Genomic DNA, 25486 nt, shown 5'->3' on the forward strand with positions numbered 1-25486 from the left:
ATTATAGAAGGGGAACATCTCAATACCCATACCCATTTCTTAGGTACTTCTTGCCATACTGATTATTCAGACATGAAAATCAGGTTACTTGAACAGCTATTGAATTACATGTCTACTGGGAATATTTGGTAATGCAAAATTAATATTCAGACCCAGTATCCTACTAGGGCACTTGTTCTCACTTGGGATTTCCAGCTTATTTACCTGATGTTCTTTTTGCAGCATGTGCTGGTTTTGGCTGGGATAGAGTTAATTTTCTTCATAGTAGCTCGTATGGGGCTACGTTTTGGATTTGTGCTGAAAACAGTGTTGATAACACAGGGATGTTTTAGCTATTGCTGAGCAGGGCTCACACAGAGCCAAGGCCTTTTCTGCTTCTCCCCCCTCCCCACCAGCGAGGAGGCTGGGGGGGCACAAGGAGTTGGAGGGGACTCAGCCGGGACAGCTGACCCCAGCTGACCCAAGGGATATTCCAGACCATAGGACGTCATGCTCAGTACATAAAGCTGGGGAAGAAGAAGGAGGCTGTGGGGACGTTCAGAGTGACGGTGTTTGTCTTCCCAAGTAACCGTTAGGTGTGATGGAGCCCGGCTTTCCTGGAGATGGCTGAACACCTGCCTGACCATGGGAAGTGGGGAATGAATTCCTTGTTTTGCTTTCCTTGCATACATGGCTTTCATGGCTTTTGCTTTACCTGTTAAACTGTCTTTGTCTCAACCCATGAGTTTTCTCACTTTTCCTCTTCTGATTCTCTCCTGAACCCCACCATGGGGGAGTGAGAGAGCAGCTGTGTGGTGTGTTTAGTTGCTGGCTGGGGTTAAACTGCAACACAGCAGCAGGCAGTTAGTTCATCACTCAAAACTTCATCAAGGCAGTTCCCAAAGAGAAACAGATCAGCAGGTTTTTAATCAACATGGCAGGTATTCTAAATGCCAGAGAAAAACACGGATTTTTCATATACCTGGTGGAGTCAATAAGAGACTTTGCTCACTGGACTAACTTAGAGAAAATGGGAAAAGTTAGAACAGTAAGTGCCAGAGTGGGAAAGTATGTTAGATTATTGATCCCTGCCCCAACCCCAACCCCCCCCCCCCCCCCAAAAAAAAAGACTAAGATCATACAATTGGCAGAAGCTACTTTTCTGACAGCATGAATAATAGGATCCTCTGCTTCATTCTGTCATAATGCTTTGGCTAGTCACTTCTTCCAAATCTGTGTTTCTGCTAATTTCTACTGCTTCAACCCTAAAATATTACAAATATACACAAAAATTGTCTATGAGCAGAGAGTACATGGAATAAGCTAACACTGCAGCATGGTTCAACAGTCCAAGTCTGAAATAACAATGAAGTAAAAATTGCTGTTATTCCCAAACCACAGATGAAGTTTGGAAAAGCAGATTTACCATCCCTTGGACAGAATGCCAGCCTGAACTTCAGAGCTTTTGGTACCTACATGAGCGCAGGAACCTGACACGCATACCTTTCTCTAGGAATCATGTCTGCAACCTTTCAAATTCCTCCCTCTTCACAGAAATACCTCTTCATTAGCAGCACCACTTTTTGAGCAAATTGGTCACTTACCAGGACTAGTTAATCACCTCTTAGAGAAAAGCAACATAAAATACATCAATAGAAGACATCACAGAAGGCAACTCATGTATCAGTTGCTCACATGCGAGCAAGAATTATTTACACACTAGTATCTGCCTTTGTATTGTACTAAGTCCTTTGTGGATTACAAATTTTCCTGCATGTCTATTTGGGCACTTAGGTACTCATAAACTTAAATGCTTACTCTGGGAACAGTCAAGTTTGAAAATCACAGTCTGACTCTGAGTGCATGTTTTACTTTGACTAAAATTAGAAACTATGAATGCATGGGGGTTTTTTTCCAAAATGCTGTTGAACAAAAGAGACTAGACTGTTCATTTGCTGACTTGCTAGATGTTTCTTACTGTTTTGATCTCTTTGCAGCATGTTGATCTTCACTTTGGAAAAAGTACGTGGTAAATTCTGCAAATTTTTTGTCCAAAAGAGCACACAAAGCACAGCTATCATTCCAAGGCATTGCCAACGAAACTGAGGCAGGAGGCCAACTCTCACTTTTAGCAGAGGCAGACCATAGGCAACTCAGCTGAGGCCCTGAGGGCTTCTCTGTGCCAGTCAGACTAGATCAGACTCAGCAAAGGAGCAAAGGAATGTAAGAGACAACTTGGACTCAAAATACCTTTCCAAAGCTCTCCACGTACCTGCAGCAGAAGTAGGTCTAGGACACAAAGATAGTGGCAGCATGGAGGAGGAAGAGGGGAATCAAGGCACAACTGATATGAAGAGCATAAAGCTGAAAGCAGATGGTGGTCCACTCAAAATCAAAAACCTCAACCTCAATTGATAAAGGAAACAAGGGGAGAAAAAAAAAATAAATCCGAAATGGTGAAGCCATTCCCAATAGCATGTTTATAGGAATCAGGGGAACTGTAACATTACACAAATAATTACTACCATGCCATTAGAACTACATTTGTGAGGAAAATCACATGCAGGCTCAAGTTCATGAAGCAGATGCTTTTGTGGGGAGGTAAAACTATTATAACAAAAACGCCCCAAGCAGAAGGCAGAAAGATACCAACCACCCTGTAGAGTCAGGGAATGAAGCTCTGGGTGCTCAGAGGAACTAGCTTTGTTGGTGCACACAGAGGCAGTTCCAGGAGTTTTGGCTGCGCTAGTAACACAAATTTGTTTCATGACTCTGCACGTGCTCTCTTCTGTTAGGTAAGTCAGTGAAAACAGAAGTGCTAAGTGATATTGGGTTCTCCAACTCAGAGATTAAGCCATGTACTTCAAAAAGAAATCCATGAACTTGTGCCTGGAAAAGCAATTCGCAAAACTACACCAAATTTTTCCAGCACTTCATGCTGCCTTATTTAATGACATGAGTACAAACAGAGCACGCGTGTGTTTTCTTTTTCAAACTGAGATGTATCCTTCTTTTTACCTCACTCGCACTGCAAGAAAGCAAGGGTCATCAGACAAGCCACAAAACAACACTCAAACCAATGTTGCTGCTCAGACTTTTTTCTTCTTCTCTCCCAAAAGCACAGCTAGGAGTGCCTTAAACTTTCTGAAGCACTTTTTTTACACCTGCACTGGCCTCTTCTTTCCACATGGCCACATATTTTCATTAATAAGCTCTTTATCACAAAATAATTGGCTTCTGCAGGCCCCTGAAAATGAAACAGCTATAAGAGGTAAACAGATTATGATAATTCCAGTATTAATGAAGTCTGGAAGAAGTCTGAATTGCTTCAGGGAAGAAAGAGGCTTGGTCACTTTGAAACAGAAATTTATCCGATTTGCTGTTCAGCCTTTTTTGGTGCAAAAAATTATTTATAAACAGTACTACTCATGTGTTGCAGACCATAAGTAGCATTCATTAGCACATCACTTTAACATTCCTCTCCAGCCACAGTAAATTATATCAGTAAAGACTTTGGCCATTTCATTAAAGTATTTCAGGAAAAATATTCCATTCCTGCAAGGACATCATTTCAGTTCTTTAAACACAGCCACACAGAATGGCAATCAAATCATGCAGCATAACTAATGTTTCTACAGTCTTCCTTTGCTCATGTTCTGCTGTATATGCATATCATGTCCTGCGCTTGGAGCAGAGCCTCTCTCGGGTACAGACAATACATTGTTACCCAGCTTGAATCTGCACAAAAATTATGGACTCTGAAATGCATTACCTTCTGTAGCTTTAAGAGCTATTCAATAATAAAATCAAATTCTCAGTGATAGCAACACTCATTTCCAATTGCTCAACAAGGCCAGATGAAATATGTTGTCTCTGAGGAACACTTCACAGCTGAAGGCTGCAAGCTCGGTGTGCAAACACCTGAAATCACCAGTTACTCAGAACAGCTGCGTAGAAAAACCACAGTAACCCAGGGGAAATGGCCAGGAGAGATTTTCAAAGTTTAAAAGGATATTTATCAATATCTCTAGGTCTCATTCTGTCTTACTAAGTCTTTGAAACTCTTTCTCACAGCTTAAGTCAGCCACAGATAGAAGTGGCACCATCTGCATTACTGCTGCTCTTGAGTCACGGGGCAAATGCTGGCCTCAGGTTTCCACCTGGAGGGAAATGGTTAGTTTGCTCCAGGTACAATCTCAGGAGTGAAGTAACACCAACGAAGTGTGGCCAGGCAAGGGACCATGAAATGGCAGAGTGCCTAAAATCCAGAAGAATGCTTATCTGTACACTTATCTAGATTTTTTAAATATATATCCTTCCCCAGATATGAAGAGACAGAGTTCTTCTACATCTCTTCACAGACACTGTTTGATCAGCTTTTCTCCCTCATTGAATAAACCGTTGTACTTACACAGCAATTTCTACCTCCTTGACCTGGTTACTTACCATAATCACACTATCATTACCTCTCTACATTCGCTACGTACATATAAACTCACAGCACATAACATATCCCCTGCATGTCATGGCACCCACCAGAAACCCTTTCTCCAGAGCACAAGAAAGAACTAGTGGATTTTGTTTTATGTACCAAACTTTTGAATGAGAGTCAGTATATTCAGCAAGTCGATTCTCAGTGCCAAAGGCAGTTGGTTGGTCTAGAACTCCTGATTATTTACAGAGACAGAAATACCACCACAGACTTGAACCTGAAAGCACTTATTTGAGCATTAAGAGGTTTTAAATCTTTCTTTCTGGTATTTCAATGTCATAGAACTAAGATCTTTGGAAGAAATTATCACATTAATTAATAGGCAGAAGCAATTGGATAGGAGTGAGGAACTTGTTAAACCTGGCAATCTGCAAGAATATGAAAAACGTGAACAGTTTATGATTGGCTTCTACATGCCTATGTAACACAGAAACCAAATAGAACAAAATTAAAAGCATCCTCTGGAACATATTCATACAAACAGGGTACTAATGCCTTGGTTTTTGAAAGATAAACAAGGTCACTCAGCTACTGGAAGAAAACACAATGGGGATCTCATTTTTACATAATTAGGTACACATTGCCATCAAGCAAAACATCAGATTTTTTTCCATGCTTGTCCCACTTCTGTCTTCAATCCACAGAATGGCAATGAATGTCCAGCACAGCCATTAACAACTGTAGCGGTTTGGGTGTCCAGCTGCAACTGCAATCCAGACTGCCCACAAATTTATGTAATGTAAACCACTGCATAGCATGTCTAACATGCAGGCAACATCACGTGCAGATTATGGTGAGACTAGACCACAGAACTCACAAGGCTTTCACTATTCTGAATACTATAACCTTCCAACCATGCAGCTTCATGGCTGTTAACAGGTTCTCTTTTTCCCTAATAAAACAGGATGACATGTGGCAAACAGCACCATTTTTCCAAGTCGAGAGCATGTCTACACCACATCTCTCTTGAGAATTCTGCTGCTGCCTGAGGCACAAGAGAATGAAATAGAAAAAGGCAGAAATACCCAAGGAACAGTCATAAACTCTCCTACTTAAAATAAAAAGGTAAAATTAACATTTACCCAGGAAATAAAAAGGATATCCTTTTCTAGGAGCTGAGGCTTTAGAAATTCTTAGAACGTAGTTTACTATATTCCTACAAGGATCCCAAGGCCAGTCTGTCTTTCCAAGGCTGATAAGCACAGTCCTTGACTTTCTGATCAGCTGTACATCAGGATTCTATTCATCCCACTTCATCTTCACCAAATCTAGCATTTATATAAGCCTGGGTAGGTTTGGAGACAATCTTATTATGGTATTGTATGGTTATCTCAAGCTTTTATAAATGTAAAGAAGAATGTAGGATTAGAAAGAACTTCATGCTGCACGTCCTCATCCTTCTTCATTCATTGACCAGTTTCCATCATAACACTAGCTGGCTTCTTGTAATTCCTGAACTTTTAAACTTTCCTTCTAAATACTATTCACTACTTTCAATTTCCCACCCAAATGATGCCCACCTTAGTTTCAGTCCTCCTATCATCTCATTTTATGTTGTTTAATCAGCTTTTCTTCATCCCATATCCAGATACCATATCCCCCTTCCAGGCTCGTTTTTACTAGATTAAACAAAACCAGCTCACCTCATCTCCTGCAGGTGAGACTTTCCATTCCCCAGTCACTGAGGTAACTAATTTCTAAACTCGTTACAAGATTAGCCAGGGCTTTTTCGAACATGGGAGACTAACTGCAGACAATATTCCAGAAGTTCCTCCATTTCCTGCACAGTGGAGTGAAACTGTCTCTATTTCTAATAGCAACAGTAAGAGAAAAAATACAGGAATACCCTGCCAGCTTCTGGGCCAGAAAAGTTTGTTGCATGCAACCAGTTCTTAGCAAGATGTTACAATTTGGTCCTATTAAACTTAATGCCATTCTTCTTTTACCCCTCTATTTTTTTTCTAAAATAGCTGTTCTTACAATGTCTCAAAGCTGATAATTTTTTTAATACTGCAAACTTCAAAATTAATCTAGAATATGCTAAACTTTATATTGTGGTCCTCTAAACAGGCAAAGCATGGTTTGTTTTGTTTTAAATTAAAATACAATGCAATCCAGTGAATTCAACACACTGTCCTTTAGCTGTACTCTTATTCTCAGAAAATTTCCAGTCCTGGTCAACAGACATAACTAATATTCAAAAACTGGAATAAACAGCCACAATGAGCAGCACAGAGATTTTAATCCTATCCACCCGGTCATGGAGAGAACTGCTAAAATCTGGGTTAATCCTTCCAATCCTTCGTCAGAAATGAAAGTCTGTGCAATTGAAATAGTATGCCAGAATTAGATTTGCTTGTGCTAAGGATTCAATTAAGCCAAAAATTAAGATCTGAAATAGCTTCAGTTAAAATCAAAGCAGTGCATTTCTACTGACAGATATTATAATCCAGAAAAGTCATTGTACTGAGACCAAACTCATAGCCCTTCTCTCCACAGGAAATTAATTTGGGACAAATCCCAGACACAGATTTTCAGATAGGAGTTTTGTCAAAAAAAGAAAAAAAAAAAAAAAAATCAGCATTTTTCCAAAATGATAATGACAACCGCTCAACTGGAATGCCATGAATAAGGCAGAACCTTCAGTTAGGAAGACCACAGAAATAAAGACAATTACTTATATTGGAATTTCATGAAGCAAATTCTCACAAACACCCTAGTGGCAATTTTAACTACTTTATATTTGTTGCTGTACTCAAAAACATGACATACCCATTAGATATAAAATATTTATCTCATATCTATTTATCTGTATTGGGCAGGGGACTTTTTTATTTTTAGCAAGCTGAGAGATTACACGTCAACATAGAAAATTTTAAAAATGAAGAAAGGAAGATGTCACTCTCCCCAGAGCAACTTCACTTGAAGCTTCTTCATCATTTGATTAAAGCCTGTACAAATCAGGCTGTATTAAATCTAAAATATAACAAATAGTCTGTATTTGCTGCTGCAAGTCTTCAGACTTGTCTATAGACAATTTATGTCAAGCCTGAAGTTTATGGTTGTTTTCTTGATGAAGTTACATATGAGATCACCTTCAAGACCCAGAAAGCCAGTGCTCCCCTTGAGCCTACAAATGCCACGCCTGCGCCCTCCCGTAACACAAATTACACTCAGCACAGTTACCATGGGAGGCAAAAGCGAAGTGGCAGTAAAACTTTCAGTTACAAACATTTAAAGTCTATAGTAACAGAATAATAGAGGCAAATACTCAGCTGTAGCCTCCATGCCAAGATAGCCAGAGGTTTCAAGCTATTGCATAAGCATATTTCTGTAATCTTTGTTGCTCCAAAGCTGGAAGCTTTTACTCAGGCAAGGCTCTTTGAAGTTACTTTGGGAACTGGCTCTCTGCAGATGGAAAAACAAATGATTAAACCAGCTCTATAGGGAGTCAGTCTTATTGTACATACTTGATTTAATAAGAAGCTAAGGGAGGGAGAATGTTGTTTGTTTGTGGGTTTTTTTAAATACAACACTAGAATGCCTGTTAAGAAGGAAAATACACCACCATCTGAGCTGAATCAGAAAAGCTGTTTTAATAACAGAGTTTATAACTGGGTCAAACATGCAAATGAAACCTTAAAGTGACCTGGTAAGACAAAAATCTAATTACCAAAATGAAGTTTAAATAGAATATCAAGTTTAACTTAAGTAAAACCAGGTAGCATGTCAACAAATCAATTTACGAGCAGTCCAGTAAGCCATTTGAAAAAGAGCACCCCAAGTACCATTATAACCCTTAAAGTACTGAATCATTCCTTTAACTAGAGACTGCTCTTCTAAGCAGAATATGCCTTAAATCTAATATGTTGCTTGGACTTTCCACCTCAGATATTATGAGGCTATGTCTGCATCTTTATGCCATTTATATAAAGAACATACTAAACCCCTTATTAGAAAGGCAAAAACTCCTCCATCTTCTCTTTACATTGCAGCATTCAAATCTTCAGGAAAAGCATTTAAGTAGGCATTAAAGGACTAAATATTTAAAGTATTTGCTTACTTTGCACTTGCTCCTAGTCCTTTACTTCACAATGAAATCAATCATGCCGCAGCCAGGATCCCACAAGCAGGATTTTTGCTTTCCATGTGGGACTTGTACCTGACCTGGATGCTATCTTTTCCTAGTAGAAGTATGCTCCTTGACATTTAGAAATGCCTTTGCTGACCTAGAGAACTGTTTTCCACATAAGTTATTTAAAACTAAGATTTTGCATGCCTATAACTTGCTTATCAGACAGTAAAAAAAGTAGCAGAATGTGCAAAATGTGCAAAGTTCATTCTTATCTTGGCTTAAGTTTTCCACTGCTTTCAGGCAGTGTCCACTGAGGTGTCCACTGCAGCTTAACAAATCAATAGGACTTATATTGGAATAAGGATTACCGAGCCGGACCGTTACATTTTATTATCGGATGAAATAACTCACTATTTCAAGATCTCCGCCTCGTACTGTGAAGAAGGTAAATCAGAAAACAGCTCTTCTCAAGCCAACAGTCATCTAATACAAGCAAGCACACTTAGAAAGAAAACAACTGAAGCAAGCACACAAAAAAGATTGGTAAGGCTTTCAATGACCATTAAAGGCACACGTGCTGCAGGTGACAGCTGGCTCCCATAAAAACTTCCCACATGTTCATTTAAATTTTAATTCAGAGCCCATGGGATGTGTTTTTATGAGAAATTGGGAATCTGAAAATATTTGTATATAGTGACAAGCTACTGAGCAACTGTTTAGGACGGTTTAAATTTGAAGATTTTTTTAATTATTTACACCTGTCCTAAGTCAGCTATTAAGTGCCATTTCACTTATTCACTGACCATTGGAAATATTCCAGTAATTCTTATGCTATAACAGTGCTGAATAGTAAAGAACAACAGGAAAGCCAAAGAGATTGTAGCCAGAAGCATGTATCCTGGAAAAGGTTAGAAAAGGAAGGCATGTGACACGACTTGTTAAATTGTTAAGGCTGGAAAAATGGCAGGATGAGTATATCTGGAAATGGCTGGGAAGATAATTTGTTGACTTTAGCCAACATGGGCAGGGAGTGGCAGTGGTGGAGTGTAAACTTGTATTTTTCCTTCCACAAGGGAGTTTGCCCTGCAAAGAACGTAAACTATCCTTGCCTGACACTTTCCAATACTCTATTCTCTGAAGACATTGCTTATTTTCAACCTCATGATACAACCAGTCATTTAGATTACGTCAACATTTATGTAATTCACGATCCATAACTTTGTTCTGTGCACATAACTACAATTTAAGTAAGTAAAGTAAGTGCCAGTAAACATGAGTCTCAGAATAGAATTTTGAAGCAACAGCAAAACACATTCAACATACAGGGGAGACTGCAGAATCAGCAAGCCACCTAACACTGTCGAAAGCAATTTATTTTCATATATTTTAACTAACAGTCTGTCCTGTCCCCGAGTATTCTGAAGCCAATTATAATTGAATTGAAAATCAATTATAAAAGGGAATCATAAATGTATTTTCAAATGTCAGTTCCTAAAAATCCAAGGTAGCAGGACACAGCAGCCAGCCAAGTGCATAGCAAAATAAAGGGAGGGGTTTATATTTAGGAAAGCCTATAGACTGGCCCTATCCCAGAGGTTATACTAAAGGAAAAAATAAAAGCAGTAGGGAAATTTTAAATGACATTAAAAGAGAAACATGCAGACTCCAATACATCAATTTCCAGATACTTAACTACAGCCTGAACTCCCTACATTGCACCAGGAAAAGCCAATGTCCCCCTATATGAGTACGTAAAGCTGGTCAACAAATGCAGAAGGAATCACTTAGGACAGGAGAAGAATTGCCCGAAATCCCAGGGCCAGGAACCCTGAAGAGATACTGAGATGGAAACTGTTCAGGGTTTCAAATATGGTTTTCTCATACTTCTTTCTTCACAAATAGATCACTAGCACCAGCAATTCCTATTGCTGGTTTATCACCAGCTCAGCTCTTCACCATTACCCTAGCTTACCTGGTTTAGTTTCCCATCCTTTCTCTATTTTCTGCTTATTAAACAGGCTTAGCTTAAAGTCATAACAGTTTTTACATTCTTCTTGGGATTCCAGAGAATTTTTATTTGCTTCAATTAATCTTATTTTAGCACGACTATCATCTGCACTTTGTGTACACTGAAAGAGTCCCAGTACTCCTAACAGTAAGGGATACATGTTTTTAAGCCGAGAGGTATATTCTCTCCTAGCCAACCTTGCTTCTGCCAGAAGTGAACTAAGGTAATAAATGGGGGGGGGGGGGGGGGGAAATCCAAACCACCCTAACTCTAACACTAGGGTGACAGCCAAGTATAAAGTAGAATAGCAAATAGATGGGATGCAGATGAAGACAGCATAACAGGAGGGTGTTTGGAGGCAGCTGTTTGGTGGAAAGAGATTTGCATATAGAATGGACTGGATAAGAAACACACAGTCTAAGAGCAAACGAAGGAAGCAAATGGTTTTTTACAACTTCTATACCAGTTTGCTGTTACATAGTTAAGTGATAGAGCTTAATGTTTTGCATGCTGAGCATTGGAGTCATCCACAACATCTTTCACTAGAAAACAGATTCCACAACAGAAAATTTCAGCCTTTTTGCAGATAACAATAGTCAAAATGCAGATGGAGAAACGAGAGGAGAGGATGGCAAACAGATCAAAATGAAACAAAGGAGAGGGATAGCTTATTTACTACAAATATAATGTGACTATTGAAGATAAACCAGACCATCCTAAATAGTACTTGACTAGAATACAGAGACACTTTCCAAAGTTTTTGCATCTGTTTTCTTATGATGAATTCACAAGCCTTATCTCATCCCAGTTAGGTACTTCATATAGCTCTGATGCCTCTGCCAACACAATTTACCCAGAACTCTTAATTAGCCTCACACACAAAAAATAACATGTAATTTGTCTGGCAGTTATATGTTTCTGTACCTTCTAAAAGCAACTCATTGTAGGAATGTTGCACACTTAGAACAGATTACCTTAATTCTATTTTCTGTTTATTCAATTATAACTTTCGTTCCTAATTGTATTGTAAATTGTGTTGGGCTGGAAGGTGGCTATAAAATCCCTGCTCTTTCCTGTTTCATAGTGGTTCTATGTGTGCAGTGTGTTTCCACTAGACACAAACTCAATGTAGTGATTAGACTACAGTAGACTGCAAAGCAGTCCTATTGTTAATTCTAGTCACGTGGAGAGACAAGTTGGTCAGCACAAACAGACAAAACTTTGTATCAACAAAATCACAGGCAGAAATCTTGAACCAAAAGTTAGGACACTTAAAAAGAAAAGAAAAAACACTGTCAAGAAAAGGAAACAAAAGGAAAAGATAAGCAGCTTCCCACCCAGCAATCCCTTGAATGAAACAGGTTTATAGAAATATCTTGCTCTGAGATGCACAAAAGGCAAGCTATAAATAGTTATGCACACTGAGCAGAGGCCGTGGAGCAAGACCAGCACTGGTGTTCTCAGTCATGCTGCAGCAGGTAACTTGTGACAAGTAAACAGTCCAGCCTATCTTCATTAAAAGCCTCAAAGGAAATTACTTTCCCAAACCTATGATGGAGATAGAAAGCCTAAAACACTGACTGAAGAGTCATCTGGTAATGAAGCACCTCCCCAAGAGAGCTTACTCAAAACCTAAATAACAGGATACATAATTTTAAAGTTGAAAGGTGCATGGTCTCTATCTGAAAAAAATCTACTTTATCCAGGCTACTCAAAGATGGGTGTATGTGATCCTACTGGGAGATTACACTACTGTCAGCCAATTCAGCACGCCAAACCACAATTACTTGTAGGCTCCATCCTGAGGAGTAGGAAAATCAATGTACTTGAAGAAAAATATTAAAAGCATGAAGATGACAACCTTTCATTCTCTCACCATTCCTCTCCATCTTCAGCAAGGGAATCTGGCAGAAAGCAGGGAAAAGAACCTGCATGTATACCAAAAGCAACAGACCTAGCTTTCTCAGACCTGATCACGCCTAAATATGAAACAAAAGATGACTTCCAAAAGAAATGGAAGTCATTTTGGAGCTGTATGCAGAACATCAGTGTTTTAATCAAATCTCATCCACAGCCCTCCAATGGGCCACTTAGTGTATTACAACCAAAAGGGACTGCACTCTAGCTTTGAATTCGTCCCTGTCCAAATACAGGTTAATCTTGCTAAGCATTCTCTGTTCTATAAATGTACAATCAAATGGAGATGTTTCACTGTTGCCCATGGCTCTAGAAGTTTAGGACCAGCTTATGACCTCAGATATGTTGCTGGATTTCCTAGATCGGTTTTAGTGCAGTCTCTGTGGCAGAGGAGATTAGGGGAGTAGGAACGGATTAAACGAACTGTCTAGAGATATAAATTTATGACTTGTTTCTTTAATCTGCATGTAAAGCGTAAAGAGTCAGTATTCAAACAAAACCTTAGTCACAAATTTGGACTAGAAACTGTTGCTTTTTCAAGAGGTTTAAATCAATCACAGACATTGATCAGGGAACCCTGTGTACCCCTCGGCCCACCCCAGTAGGCAATAATGCCTCATGCCTGAGTCCCAGAAGGCACAGACCTTTCTCCAGAGGAATTTTGCTCTTCCCTAAATAAGAGATAAGTTGTACAACTGGGACTTCCTTCTCTTTCTAAACACTCAGGCTTTTTGATCACTTAAGCTTCACGTGTATGGAAAGTACAGGGAAAATTGCTGTTGGGAAAGGTGAGATAATGTTAACTGCATACCACAAATTTACAGCTGCTGGACACCAAGTAACCTCCATCTGCAACTTGGAATACCATGTTTGCACATCAGGAAACAAGCTAGTTTTCCTGTTGGTTGTTCAGCTTTTGTACTACATTTCTTCTACACACTTTAATTTCTCTCCGAAGTATTCCCTTCTAACCAATCTTATTTCCAGTTCGGGTTTCACACAGAGCCTGTGAATCTCAACTTTTCTCTGACCCAATAAATCAAGTCTCAGGATAGAGGAAGATACATCACCACGGGCCTTCTAGCACAGCTTGTTTGAGTGCAAATACTCAAAAAGAAATGCTTGCCAGCTGCTACGCATTTACACAAGAGCACAAAAGCTTTTCCTAGAAACAATGGGGAGACCCAAGCATAATCCATGAGCAGCACTGTCTCTCTGGGGCCACAAGACCCCCAGCTAGGTCTCCATCTTGAGAAGCCGGAGGGGCCCTCATCCGGAGGGTGAACACGCCGTGTAACTGGAGCTCTGCACTCAGGGAACTAAACCACGTCCGTTTTTACAAACTGTGCATCTAGCTTATGCACCTCAGTTGCAAGCACAGGGTTTTTCTCCTAAGGACATTAACTCTAAATCTAATATAAATAGCCAATGATGCTGCTATAGTTTATTTCAGTGAAGTACAGAAGAAAATATCTCAAGGATTTAAACAAACAATATGGTGACAGATGGTGTGGAGACAATCCAGGCTGGGCTCCCTCAGTAAAATCCACACAACTTCATAGCTCCAGGAAAGAGGGGAGGCAGAGGAGGAAGAGGAAGGGGGAGGAGGGAAGAGGGGGAGAAAAGCTGGCCAAGATGACCACAGATTTCTAACAAATAAAAACAGTTGTGGACTGCAAAGTTTCTCTGTTCTTCTATACACAGCTCTTTGTACCATCACCGATGTAGGCAGATCTACCCCAGATATCTTCCAAGCAAGTCCAAAAAAATTATAAAGAAATCCTTCAAATTAAATTGTTAGTCCAAGTAAGTGACAAATAAAACACACTATTAAACTGTCTATCCAAATCATCTAAGCGTCCTCTCAAAAATAATTAATAGATGAAACACGAAAAATGTGTTTGACATGATATCAAGGCCCTACTGTTCACTGTATAATTTTATTAGGATGAATATTTTCAGGTATGTTCTCTGGATATATTCTGATTGCCAGACATGTTTTATGTGCTTTATAATAGTCTATTATTACTTTGTAACTTAAAGGGAATAATTTGAGATTTTATATTTGAGAATGTCCTTGGGAAAAAATTCCAAAAATGCCACCAGGAATGTCTGCAAGCAGAAAATTATGTTGAAAGTCTGCTATGTTATAATTACCTACAGACAGGCGATAATTTGGAGAGATTGCATGGATGATCTACGACAGTGACCTACTAGCAGTTTTAAAATGTTGTTGGTCCAAACAAAGACACTTATGGATTTCTATATTCAAGAACTGTAAGAACAGACAGTTTGAAGAGAAAGCAAACAGTACCTTTGAGATGAAAGTCTATTGCCCTTACTGCAAATGACTAGATCCAAGTGAAGCCAAACATTCCTCCCTCCTAAATAAGAGTTGTTTATAGGATCCCACCCTGCACCCTGGGCTCAGCTGCAACCATGTCAAGTCAAGCAAGCTTAAAAAAAATAAGAACCTACCCACACCTGAGCTACATCAAAAATCAAGCCAGCTCTAGAAGACTTCAATTTCCTACAATCTGCTTATTAGTTACAGAAATTCCCAATCTCTTCCAAATTATCTTCCTTCTACTTAGGAAAATTGAATCAAATATTCCTCCCTTCAACTCCACAAGAGTGACAGTTCAAGTCTACTCTCATGGTATTCCAGGAAATCCTTCATGCTTTCCTTTGCTAAATTAAGAGGGAAGCTTTTGCATGGACAAGAGAATGAGGAATAATATAATCATCTCAGAAATAGCTAGGAAAATCCTTTAGAAAAGAAAAGAGAGAATGGGGCAGAGAAAGCAAGAAAGCAAGGCTCACATCATTAATATAACACTTCTCTGAGTTCTGAGACACAGCTCAAAGCAGTGAACACTGCAGCTCTCGCTGTTAAAGCTTTACTTTCTCATAGCGATGACAGTACAAGAATAGTAATGTAAACCTGCATGCTGTATCATAACCACCTCACGCTCCCAGACCACCGGCTCCTATTGAAGAAAAGCACGAGATATTGTATCCACTCACTTCATTCACCTCAGTAAGAAAGATTTCAAGCACATTTTTAACCATTTAATAACAGTGATTATGGCATGTGTGCGTAAAAGGTACGACCGCAGATTACGAGCCTAGTTCTAAAAATCTTTATGGATGTGCAAGGCAACTTTTTTTAAAAAATACGTATAGATTGACTTTTATGGATGTGGTCAAGTAAACACAAATTTCCAAGAGAGGGTCAATGCTACATTTTTGTTGCAGTTCAAAATAAAAATGAGAATATCTGAAAGTTACACTTCCCAAAGCAGCATTAGTACAGCTAGAAGGAAAGAAAGTCAAATTCAACTGCTTCTTTAAAAGAGGCAGAAGGAATAGTGCAATGGAATAGTGCAAGCTACTATACCTAGACCTGAAACATCAGTTACGTGAATACAGATATTTTTTCACTAAAGCATTTATTCAAGTACAATTTAATCCTCCGGTCTTTTGCAGCACCAATCAAAGCTAAAGTTAATATCCTCAGGAGTATAGTGCCATACGCATGCTAATATCAGTTAACAGTAAGGGCAGGAAAGAAAAGTTACAAAATTTAGATTTAAGATTTTCTGTAAAAATACAGGACTGCTTTGACGAGCCAACTAGATGAGCTGGACAGAAATCTACATAACACATATGGAAGACATGCAAATTGATGGGCACACTCCATGAAGTATGATCTCCAGAAAAGATTCCACAATAAAAAACAAACCCAACACACCTCCCCACCACCATTCATCACAACAATTTTTAAAGCATAAGAATTGAAGTACGTTTATGCATAGTGCAAATGTGAAGTGTGGCTTTTGAACTTTTTTTTTTTTTACTTTTTTTTTAATATGATCACTGTGCTATGAGGATACATGGCAAAGAAGTTGTAAGATGTGTAGAGGAACCTTAAGAGCAGCGTACAAAGTCATGAACAGATAAGGAAGTGTAAATTCTCAGTACCAGAGCCAGTAGTCTGGGTGTGCTCTGATCATAGTTACAAGGCTGGGCTTAGAGTTCTGGTTTGCACAAGTGCGGTACAGTTTTTGCATCTCAGGACTGAGGAAAAACAGAGCAATTCCAGCTATAATGAGCTGAAAATGACAGGTAACGCAAACATCTGTGAGTATTTCAGTAAAATACCTGAAAAATGTCCACCAAAAGAATGAACAAGATTTAAAAGTACAGTTCCACTCACTACTTATTCACAGTTAGGCGTCTTCACAAATACCCCAGCAGCACTATAGGGTGCGGGGGGCCTGGTGGAGCAGTGGAACACGAGTCAGCAGTGCACCCTTCTGGTGATAAAGCCTGACCAGGCTGCATTAGCCAGAGCACAGCCAGCTGCTTGAGGGAAGGGATTATTCCCCTCTTTGGTACTCGTGAGGCTGCGGTGGCAGTCCTCTGTCCAGTTTTGGGTTCCCCCACGCAAGACATCAATGTACCTGAGTGAGTCCAAAGGGCCGGAGTGCAGGAGGTGCAAGAAGAGGCTGAGGGAACTCTTTTCCGCAGAAAAGAGACAGGTAAGGACAGGTGTAATTGCAGCCTACAGCTACACAGAGACAGAGTTGGACTCGGAGACTCACAGCAAAAGAACAAGAGCCCGCGGTCACAGTACAGAGGGAAATTCTCATGAGATATAACAAAAATATTTGCACAGTGAGAAAGGTTAAGTACTGGAACAGATTGCCCAGAGAGGCTGTGGTATCTACATCCATAGAGCTATTCAAAACTTGACTGGATGATCTGATCTGACTTTGATGTTAGCTTGTCATTGAGGTAGGGCTGGGTTAAACAAGCTCCAGTGATCCCTTCCAACCTCAGTTGCTCTATGATTCTATGTTTACTATTTTGGAGGAGGGTGGGGGTAAAAAGGAAAGCTGAAGGTGGTGGTAGATGCAAAAGGGATTTTATACTAAACAATTAAGAGTGTTTATTGCCAATATTATCAGCAGAAAGAATAATGAAGAATGATAATTTAACCATATACAATACTTATTTTCTGGAAAAGCAAAGATCTATTTTGCATAACATTTCCAGAGCTGTTTCAAGAAGCATCGCTTTGTAATAGCCCTTTTGGAGAATTACCCTCACCTTTAATGCTGTTTGGTTATGCATTATAACTGTCAGTAGTTCCATGACAATAAAATGCTTCAAGCTATGTCTTTCAGAAAGATTTCTAATGAGAAGCTAGAAAGACTTAATTCTGCAATGCAAAAGCAGTATGGTTCAAAGACGCTAAGTATTCCTGGATGTATTTATAATACACAGGGGCTTTTTCCCCACTTGTGAAGGAAACAAATCTTTTATTATTGTCGCAGAACTAACCATGATGTTCTGCTTTAGAAAAGTATCACAGACACTATCCTTATAATGATAGCATGTGGTGAAACAAATGTAACTAATTTTAAAATCAAATGCTCAAGTCAGGAAACAGTTCCTAAGTAATGTTTGGTTTGAGATCCCTCAAATGTCAACAGACACAAGATGAATAAACAGCCAGTCTGTTTTCAGCATCCTCCAAGGGATGCTGATGCACAGCAGGTTGGCACAGATGCCCCAGACACAATTCTCATCTTGTTTCAGTAGACTATCCCACATCTGAGTATGTTTTAAGTCTGTGGCAGAATTGGGGACCAAAGCCAAGGAGCAGTTCGTTAGCAGGAGAGTTCCTGCCAACAGCAGGTGATAAAATCAGCTGGAGGCAGAGCATGTGGCACTGTCCAAAGGGTATCTCTACAGCACAGTTGGGATCAGGTAGGTACCATACATCCTTAAGTGTCACATTGGTTTATTGGTAGGGTTTTGACAGCAGATGTCAGGTGACGGCAGATCAGCTAGGTTCAGAAAATATTCCAGTTTTGTTGGCTTCACATGCCTGTCAATTTTCATAGTCTGTATCAAGCAATGTATCTCCTCAGCTGGTGCAGGCAAACTCTAACCAAACTGAAGCACAGTACAGCCAGCTGGGCCAATGGAGGAGGCAGTCTAAACTACGCACCGTTCACAGCAGATGTTCGCACGGGAACTCAGTACTTCAAAAGCTGTATGTCCTGCATTAATCACTGCATACTCCAAATGTGGGCATATCTCATATTTAGAAACCCAAACCAACTTTTTATTTTTTAAAGAGACGGCTGTTCATGTGAGATTCACATTGACATAGTATTTATTAGCCATAGAGAATATGGTAAGCTTATCTACTCTGAGTCATTCCAGTAAAGTCTTTAGCGGTATAGAGCATTATAGATGATTTCTTTTTTCTGTGCCTTCAGTTTAGTTCACATTTAGGACAGTTAAGCAGCATATAACAACCACCTGGCACAGAATTCACTGAACTGTTGTGCCGCCTTTGTGTCAGCCATGCTCAGGAGACTACAAACAGGTACTACACACACACACTTTGAAGTGTTATCTAGAACACAGTACCAGCATAATGCCACAGAAGAGGAAAATATCTTCTAGAGCCACACAGTAAGGACATAAATGAAATGGCCATTAGCGTGCCAGAGAACCACATCTACAAGCAAGAGTGGGACCAAGCATCTTTTTTGCATACCCACCCATCTCAGTGTATGAGACAAAACAGAAGAATTTAAACACTGATCAAATTCACAATTTCGCCAACACCCATGTGTTTCAGCTAAAATCCTGACACTGACTTGGAAGACAGATTTTACATTTGCAGTCCTTCTCCCTCAGACTTCATCTCCTCTGCCTTTATGACAGCACTGTGAATTTCACCTTCAACTCCCAGGAATTCATTCCTAAATAAATGGTTAATTGAGAGACATATGCAAGTCTCATTACTACGATGTTCCAAACTCAGTTCCAAGACATTGCACGTTGCAAAAGCCAAGTTAAAAATTAAGGCAATTTTAGTTACATGAGCAAACAATTCTTTCAGCCAATTCAAGCTACTGAAGACAGCTTGTTAGATTGCCTTAACACACAAAAGAACAATTTTGATTTCCCAAGTGGAAATCTTAGAAGCCACGTTTCAGCACAAAAATGTTTTATTAGCAAACTGTGATAACCCCTAAATTCAAAGACACTGATATATTAATGACAATATTAGCATACAATGAAAATAGTATTAACTTACTGAGACAAGAAAAATACAATCTATTTCATTTTCTAGAGGCTCCTACATAAAAGTAAAAAATAGATCTGTATCAGTAACATCCTGCATCTGCTACCAAGCATGAAGTCGATTCCGTAAGGATTTCTGCCAGTGTTTCATCACTCAGGCCTGCCTGGGATCTTCAAATGTTCTTATGCTGGCATAGAAAGTTGAGTGAAACATGTACCAAATAAAATTCCTAAATATATATAAAGCCAGCTTTATAAAGATGGGTAAATCTGTACAGTAATTTAAAAGCACATGAAATAACTGCGTCTGTAACTTGGTCACTGCAATTACATTTAAGATAGTAGCATTGACTAGAATGATCTTTCCATATAAATCAAAATGTCAAAGCCATTGTTATAGAATCTCTGCTATAATTCAGCACTTACTGTCTTCCCCTTGTATGACATAAGTTTTAAAGGCAGGCAGGCCATTCCAAATACCAAGAGAGAGAGATCGCTTATCCCAGTGGAAAAAGTCTTTTCCAGAGGTGAAGTTTCAAAAGTTCACAGCTGATTCCTCAACTGTAACTAATCATTGCATCTTTCCTGCTTCTTTCCCCCCCCCTCAGGTTATGAAACAATGTATCTGGACCACTTCACTTTCAGATGGATTCGGAGAGCTCTTTAATATTCAAGTACTATGCAAAAGCCCCTTATAAAGAATAACAGTATTTAATGAATAAGAAACCCTAAAGGGTACAAATATCAGGAAATAAGTTACAATTAACATTGAAAAGCCTTGTGTGCTGGAAAACCAGTAAATTACTTCCCACAATTGAATTCCCTCTTCAGCTCTCCTTTTACGCCACGGTGGGAGCTCCTCTCAGACTCTCAGGCCAAGCAGCAGTCCATGCCAGAGAATTTAGTCCTGCGCGGTGCTAAGCACCTGTTTCAGAAACAGCAGTGATCACTTTACAAGATCAATGCTGCAGTGCCAGCAAGGATTTTTTTAAAATTGTTACAATGTCAAGCAACATGAGCTGGGTACGTGAGTCACTTTTGTCATTCCAGTCTCACGACAGATTACACAGAGATGTTTTCCAACAAAACAATTTGTCATTATCTCCAGAGTTCAGACAACCTCATTGTGGATTTTCATGAACTATAATAGGAAATTATAAGTATCTGGTTAGCAAAAATCTAATTTAATAAATACAGTGAATGCAAGAGCTGGTTCAAGTTTGCAGGACTACTTAATTTATAGACTGCAGTAGATCACAAGTCCAGCTTAATACAGTTGTCCTATTACTACTATTGTCCTCAAATACATTCAGGTCTATTGCATGCTTTTTCTTATAAGCACTGCAGAGTATCTCTTTATAATTTTAAATCTTAACCCTAAAATCATTTTATTGACCTACTATTTTGAGGTCGTTTTTACAGCCATATGTCATATTTGCTAGTAAAATTTCTAAACTGACCAGCATTCAGTGCGCTGGAGAGTAAAATTTCATTAAGACTCCTTTTACAATGGACAGAAAATTGAGTTTCAGGCATGAACCCCAAATATTTCAGAATATTTGATGAATGATCAATGGGGACACTGCTCCATATATTCTTTCTTTTTTAAAGTGCAGACATAAAATTAGAAGCACCTTTTTTTAACTGCTTGTAGTGATTATTGACAATAGAGACCAACACAGTGAAGTACATTAGACTAGCAAAAGCTTTTAATAAATTTTCCTACCTTATCTGCCATTATCATGGAGGCCCCACCATGAATTCCAAGAATTGGAATAGAAGTCTGAGATGAAATAAAATCCAAAATCTGAGCTACTGCCTCCTGATCAGTATCATCTCCAAAAACCACTCCATGGATCTTGGTGCCTGACATCAAGTCGCAAACATGCGTTATGATGCTCTTAGGGTCAGTCTGGTTCACCAGAAGGGTCACTACATTGACATCAACAGTCAGGTCTGCTGACATTTCCCTGGTCCAGAGAGCTCTGATGTCTCTCTCTGTGATATACTTGGTCCTTCCCAGAATCACTGCAATGTTCAGGATGGGATAACTTTTCTCTGCTCCACAAACAAGATCCAAAGGCGCCAGAAGAGCTTGGAGTACCAGGAGAGCACAGCCAATTTTCCTCATCTTTGCCAGCTTTATCCCCTGTAAAAGTGATCACATTGTATGAGAAAAACAACAGAGAGGAAAAAAATATATACTGTGTATCTCCAATGATGGTTTTAAACAGAAAGCTTCTGGACACAATGCAAACTTTAGCAGCTTTTTATAATACATTCTTCACCTTAGTTTCAATTCAAGCATCTCATATCCCCTCCGAAAGTTGGCTTGCCAGTGACAGTATTACAGCTGGTCTCCTGCAAGCAAGGCAAAAAATGTAGCACAAGTTCAGAGGAAAGACCCATTAAAATTCTTCCTGGATGGGCAACAAAATTAAAATGACTGACGTAATTTAAAAAAGACATTAGCATCCTTCTCTTTGACGTTGCCGTCCTAAAACAGGTAAAACACAGAAATCTATTTTCCTTTGTCCCGAATGTCTATTTAAAATTTAGTCACAGTCTAACGGGAAGAGGTGCTTTAGCTCAAAACGAGAGAAGCGAGCCAGGGGTCTGCTGGAAACCCCAGTCCATACACTCCATACATCTCACAGCATCCCAGAACCATGCTGGTTTATTTCTGAAGGTCTCTCCTAGACAGCTGCTGCTCAAGCACAGTCTACTGCATTTCTGGAACAGATTCAGAAGCACAATATTCTATCTTAATTCTTCTCCCTCCTCTTAACGCGGCATTCACTTGAGCATCTCAGAACTGCTGATCTCAGACACAAAGTTGTCACTGGTGTTGAAGGGGAGGGTGTTCCATAAATGAGCATCACTGCATTGGTTTACTTCATGTCTTCACTGAATCTCTGTAGGGGGCTGAATATAGACAGAGTAGGACGGGGAGAGAGATGAGCCATAGAAGTGATCTGAACTATCTGAAGGAGGGAGAAGAGGCAGAGCAGGTCTGACTCTGCAAGATCTCCGTTTCTGTGCCCCGAGGGATTTCCACCCCCATAACTGGCTCTCTGCTAGCTGCAAGAAGGGAGTCCCTGTGCCACATAAAGCCAAGCTTGTTGCAAAGCGTCACACAGAAAACACTAGCGAGGCTGTCCAATCAGGGGTGGCATTCTGCAGATCTCCCTTCTCGTCCCGCAAGCCCTATCTCCATCATCAATCGGAATCATCTGCTGCTGAAACGCACGCCAAGACAAGGGCTTGCTGTATCATCACCTCCTTTCGGGGCTGACGAGGGGATGAGCACTTGAGAGCCCGTTTAACTGCACCTGGGTGCCACTGTGCTTCCCAAGTCAGGGCACTGCGGGCCGGATTCCCACCGCTGCAGCACCGGGGGCAGCACGGAAAGCGGTAGGAATAAACAACCCCAGGTGCCCGCGGAAGCGAAGCCGCTTCGGCTTCCTCCAGCCCCCAGGAAATCACGGCTAGAATAACAAACAACGCGCACACGACCCCCCCTCCGCCCGCCACGGGCACGGTTCGCTCCCCGTACCCAACCGCACCGCACCGGGGAGCGCCCCCGGCTCCCCCGGCCGCGCCGCGGCGCCGCGGCGCCCCCTGGCGGCCGCGGGGGCGCCGTCCCACGTACCCAGCGCCTCAGGAGACGGAGCGGCGGCGGGTGCCGGTGGTGCCGGTGCCGGTGGTGCCGGTGGTGGTGCAGGGCATGCCGCGGGCGCGGGCATGTCGCGCCCCTCGGTGCCCGGGCTCAGGGGCGGCCTCCGCGCCGCTGGCCGCACGCGTGATCCCCGCCGCAGCCTGCGAGAGACATCGCATCCCGGGAGGGCAGCTAGGGGGACGGGGAGACAGGCAAAGGGGGGCTGGGGGGGGGACACGGGACAACGGGGGGGAGAAGAGGAGACGGTGAAAAGCCGTTAGTCCGCTTGCAGATTTGACGGGGGGGGGGAATAGATTTCCATCTCATGTGGCACGTGAACCGAAATAAAGTGGCTAGACTCAAAAGTTCCCTCCCCTTCACTTAGGAAAGAGCTTAAATTTATTTCTAAGAGCAGCGCCCCTGAGCCCCCAGCCGTCCGGGAAACGTCCCTCAGCCTATCCAGGTCAGGAAAATCCTGGGCTCCCAACTGCCCGTTTGCTTCCAAGAGAAACGCACGGGGTTGAGCTCTAGGGGAAGAGACGTCCAACCTGGAAAGAGCAGCTAGAAGCAAACTAATTCACATGATCAAGGGCAGGAGTTTTCTTGACAGGTTCAAAACAAGCTTAATCTGGAAAACGGCTAAATCGGTGTGGGATAAAGCTCTTTTTGATCTTGTAAGGGAACAGATTCATTCTCAATTTATCCTAAGCAAACCCAGGGAGACACATTCTAGCAGATCCCTCCACGAAAAGCTCGGATCGCTTTGATTTTCCATTCGCTATTTCCAGTAAATATGCATAAGGAGACTTCTTCAAGCAGCCCCAGCTAAATGTAGGACGCTGGCGCGTCAGGCAAAGGCAACCGGCGTTCCCTAACCGGTCCTCGGTGCCGACTAGAAACTAAGAGCCAAGCACCGAACGGCGAGAGCCGGCAGCGCTGCCATCCCTGCGCGGCCCCCGCTGCCGCCGAGCCCCTTCCCAACTACTGGGCGCGTATGAGTGCTGGCCAGAAAGGCAATACTTACTGCATTCTCCCTCCCCATACTTCCAGTCTAAAGATCCTCAAAGTCATTTCAGTAGATTCCTTTGCAAACAACGAAGTGGAAAATAGGTCCCTTAACGCCTGGATTTCATCCTGCAACTTGTTCCCACCGCAGTAAATACAAGCCCGGCAGCTCTTTATCGCTTGAAATCCCGCATGATCAAGTTTTAGCAGAGCCGTTGCAACTGAGATTTGCTCTTTACTTTTGGCAGGAGGCATTTACGTGTCTTCATCTTTTTTTTCCTTCTTCTTCTTTCTTTCCTCTCCCCCCCCCCTTTTTTTTTGGCCGTCTCTTTTTTTGGCCGTTTAAAGGGCAGTTGCGATATCGCTGCAGCAGTTCCCCAGGACGGCAGCCTCTCGGAGCCCCCGCGCTCCTCTCGGCTTCTTGGAAGCGGCGGGGACTGGCAGCGCCGGTTCCTGAGGGGGCGGCGGGATCCACCCGGATGCCGCCGTGCGGGGGGGGTGGGGGGGGCCGCCTGCGCGCCGCGGCGGGCTGAGCGCCGCTCCGCTCCGCTCCGCTCCGCTCCGCTCCGCCGCCCCCGGCACCGCCGCCCTTTGCAGGGCGAAGCGCACGGGCGCCTGGTCGAGGCGAGGCGAATCGCGGCTAACTTCGAAGGCTGCCCCCGCCGCTTCGGCTTCCACCAGCGAATGAGTCAGAGCCAGGCAATCGGGGGAGGGGGGGGCAGAGCTGGGGCAACGGTGGAAACACCAGGTTTGGGGCAGAAGAGCGGCAAACTCGAGCTCTTCCCACGTTAACGGCCCCAGCGAAAGGTCGGTAGGCCGAGAGACCCCAGAGCGTTCTCCTTTCCCTTCACGCAGGGGCTGTCAAGCAGAAATCCCTGCCGTGGGGCTCAGGGGAATGAGCGTGGAACAGCAGCTTCCACACTAAAAGCAGCCCTAAAAGCTCCAGACCGCAGCCAGACATCGCAAAAATGCTCTGTAGAAGTTGGCTCCATCTAGGTATCCCCGCTGCTCCATCCCCCATTTCAAAGCATGGTGCCCGTTTCCCCACCGCCCGTCACCCACACAGCCCTGGTGTCAGACCCACCTGGCTGTTGAGCAGCTCTTTCCTCCTCGCCCAGACCACGCACCACCGCTCCCTTCCTCCACCGCACACTACCGCACCTCCGCCCTCGCTCCATTGCTCTTCTGCTTTCCCCTTTCCACCATCCTGCTCCCGCTGCCCCAACTTATTTGGTTTTG

At 41.8% G+C, this 25486-nt stretch overlaps 1 protein-coding gene across 5 annotated transcripts in view; it reads right to left on the reverse strand.

Moving 5' to 3' along the window:
• Nucleotides 1-24560, reverse strand: part of GRIN2A (glutamate ionotropic receptor NMDA type subunit 2A) — a 196213-nt gene extending 171653 nt beyond the window's left edge. For 3 of the 5 annotated variants that reach the window (XM_069809925.1, XM_069809924.1, XM_069809921.1), the window contains exons 1-2: nt 24267-24560; nt 21311-21733 (exon numbers count right to left, since the gene is read on the reverse strand). In XM_069809925.1, coding sequence (XP_069666026.1) covers nt 21311-21733; nt 24267-24284 — 441 coding nt within the window. In that variant the 5' untranslated portion in view covers nt 24285-24560. Of the gene's footprint in view, nt 1-21310; nt 22510-23236; nt 23466-24266 lie in introns of all 5 variants that reach the window. The other 2 variants (XM_069809923.1, XM_069809922.1) reach the window with 2 other exon arrangements.
• Between the last annotated feature and the right edge of the window lie 926 nt (nt 24561-25486).

The sequence above is a fragment of the Haliaeetus albicilla genome, chromosome 22 (genome assembly GCF_947461875.1).
Source record: "Haliaeetus albicilla chromosome 22, bHalAlb1.1, whole genome shotgun sequence".
NCBI classification, from domain to species: domain Eukaryota; kingdom Metazoa; phylum Chordata; class Aves; order Accipitriformes; family Accipitridae; genus Haliaeetus; species Haliaeetus albicilla.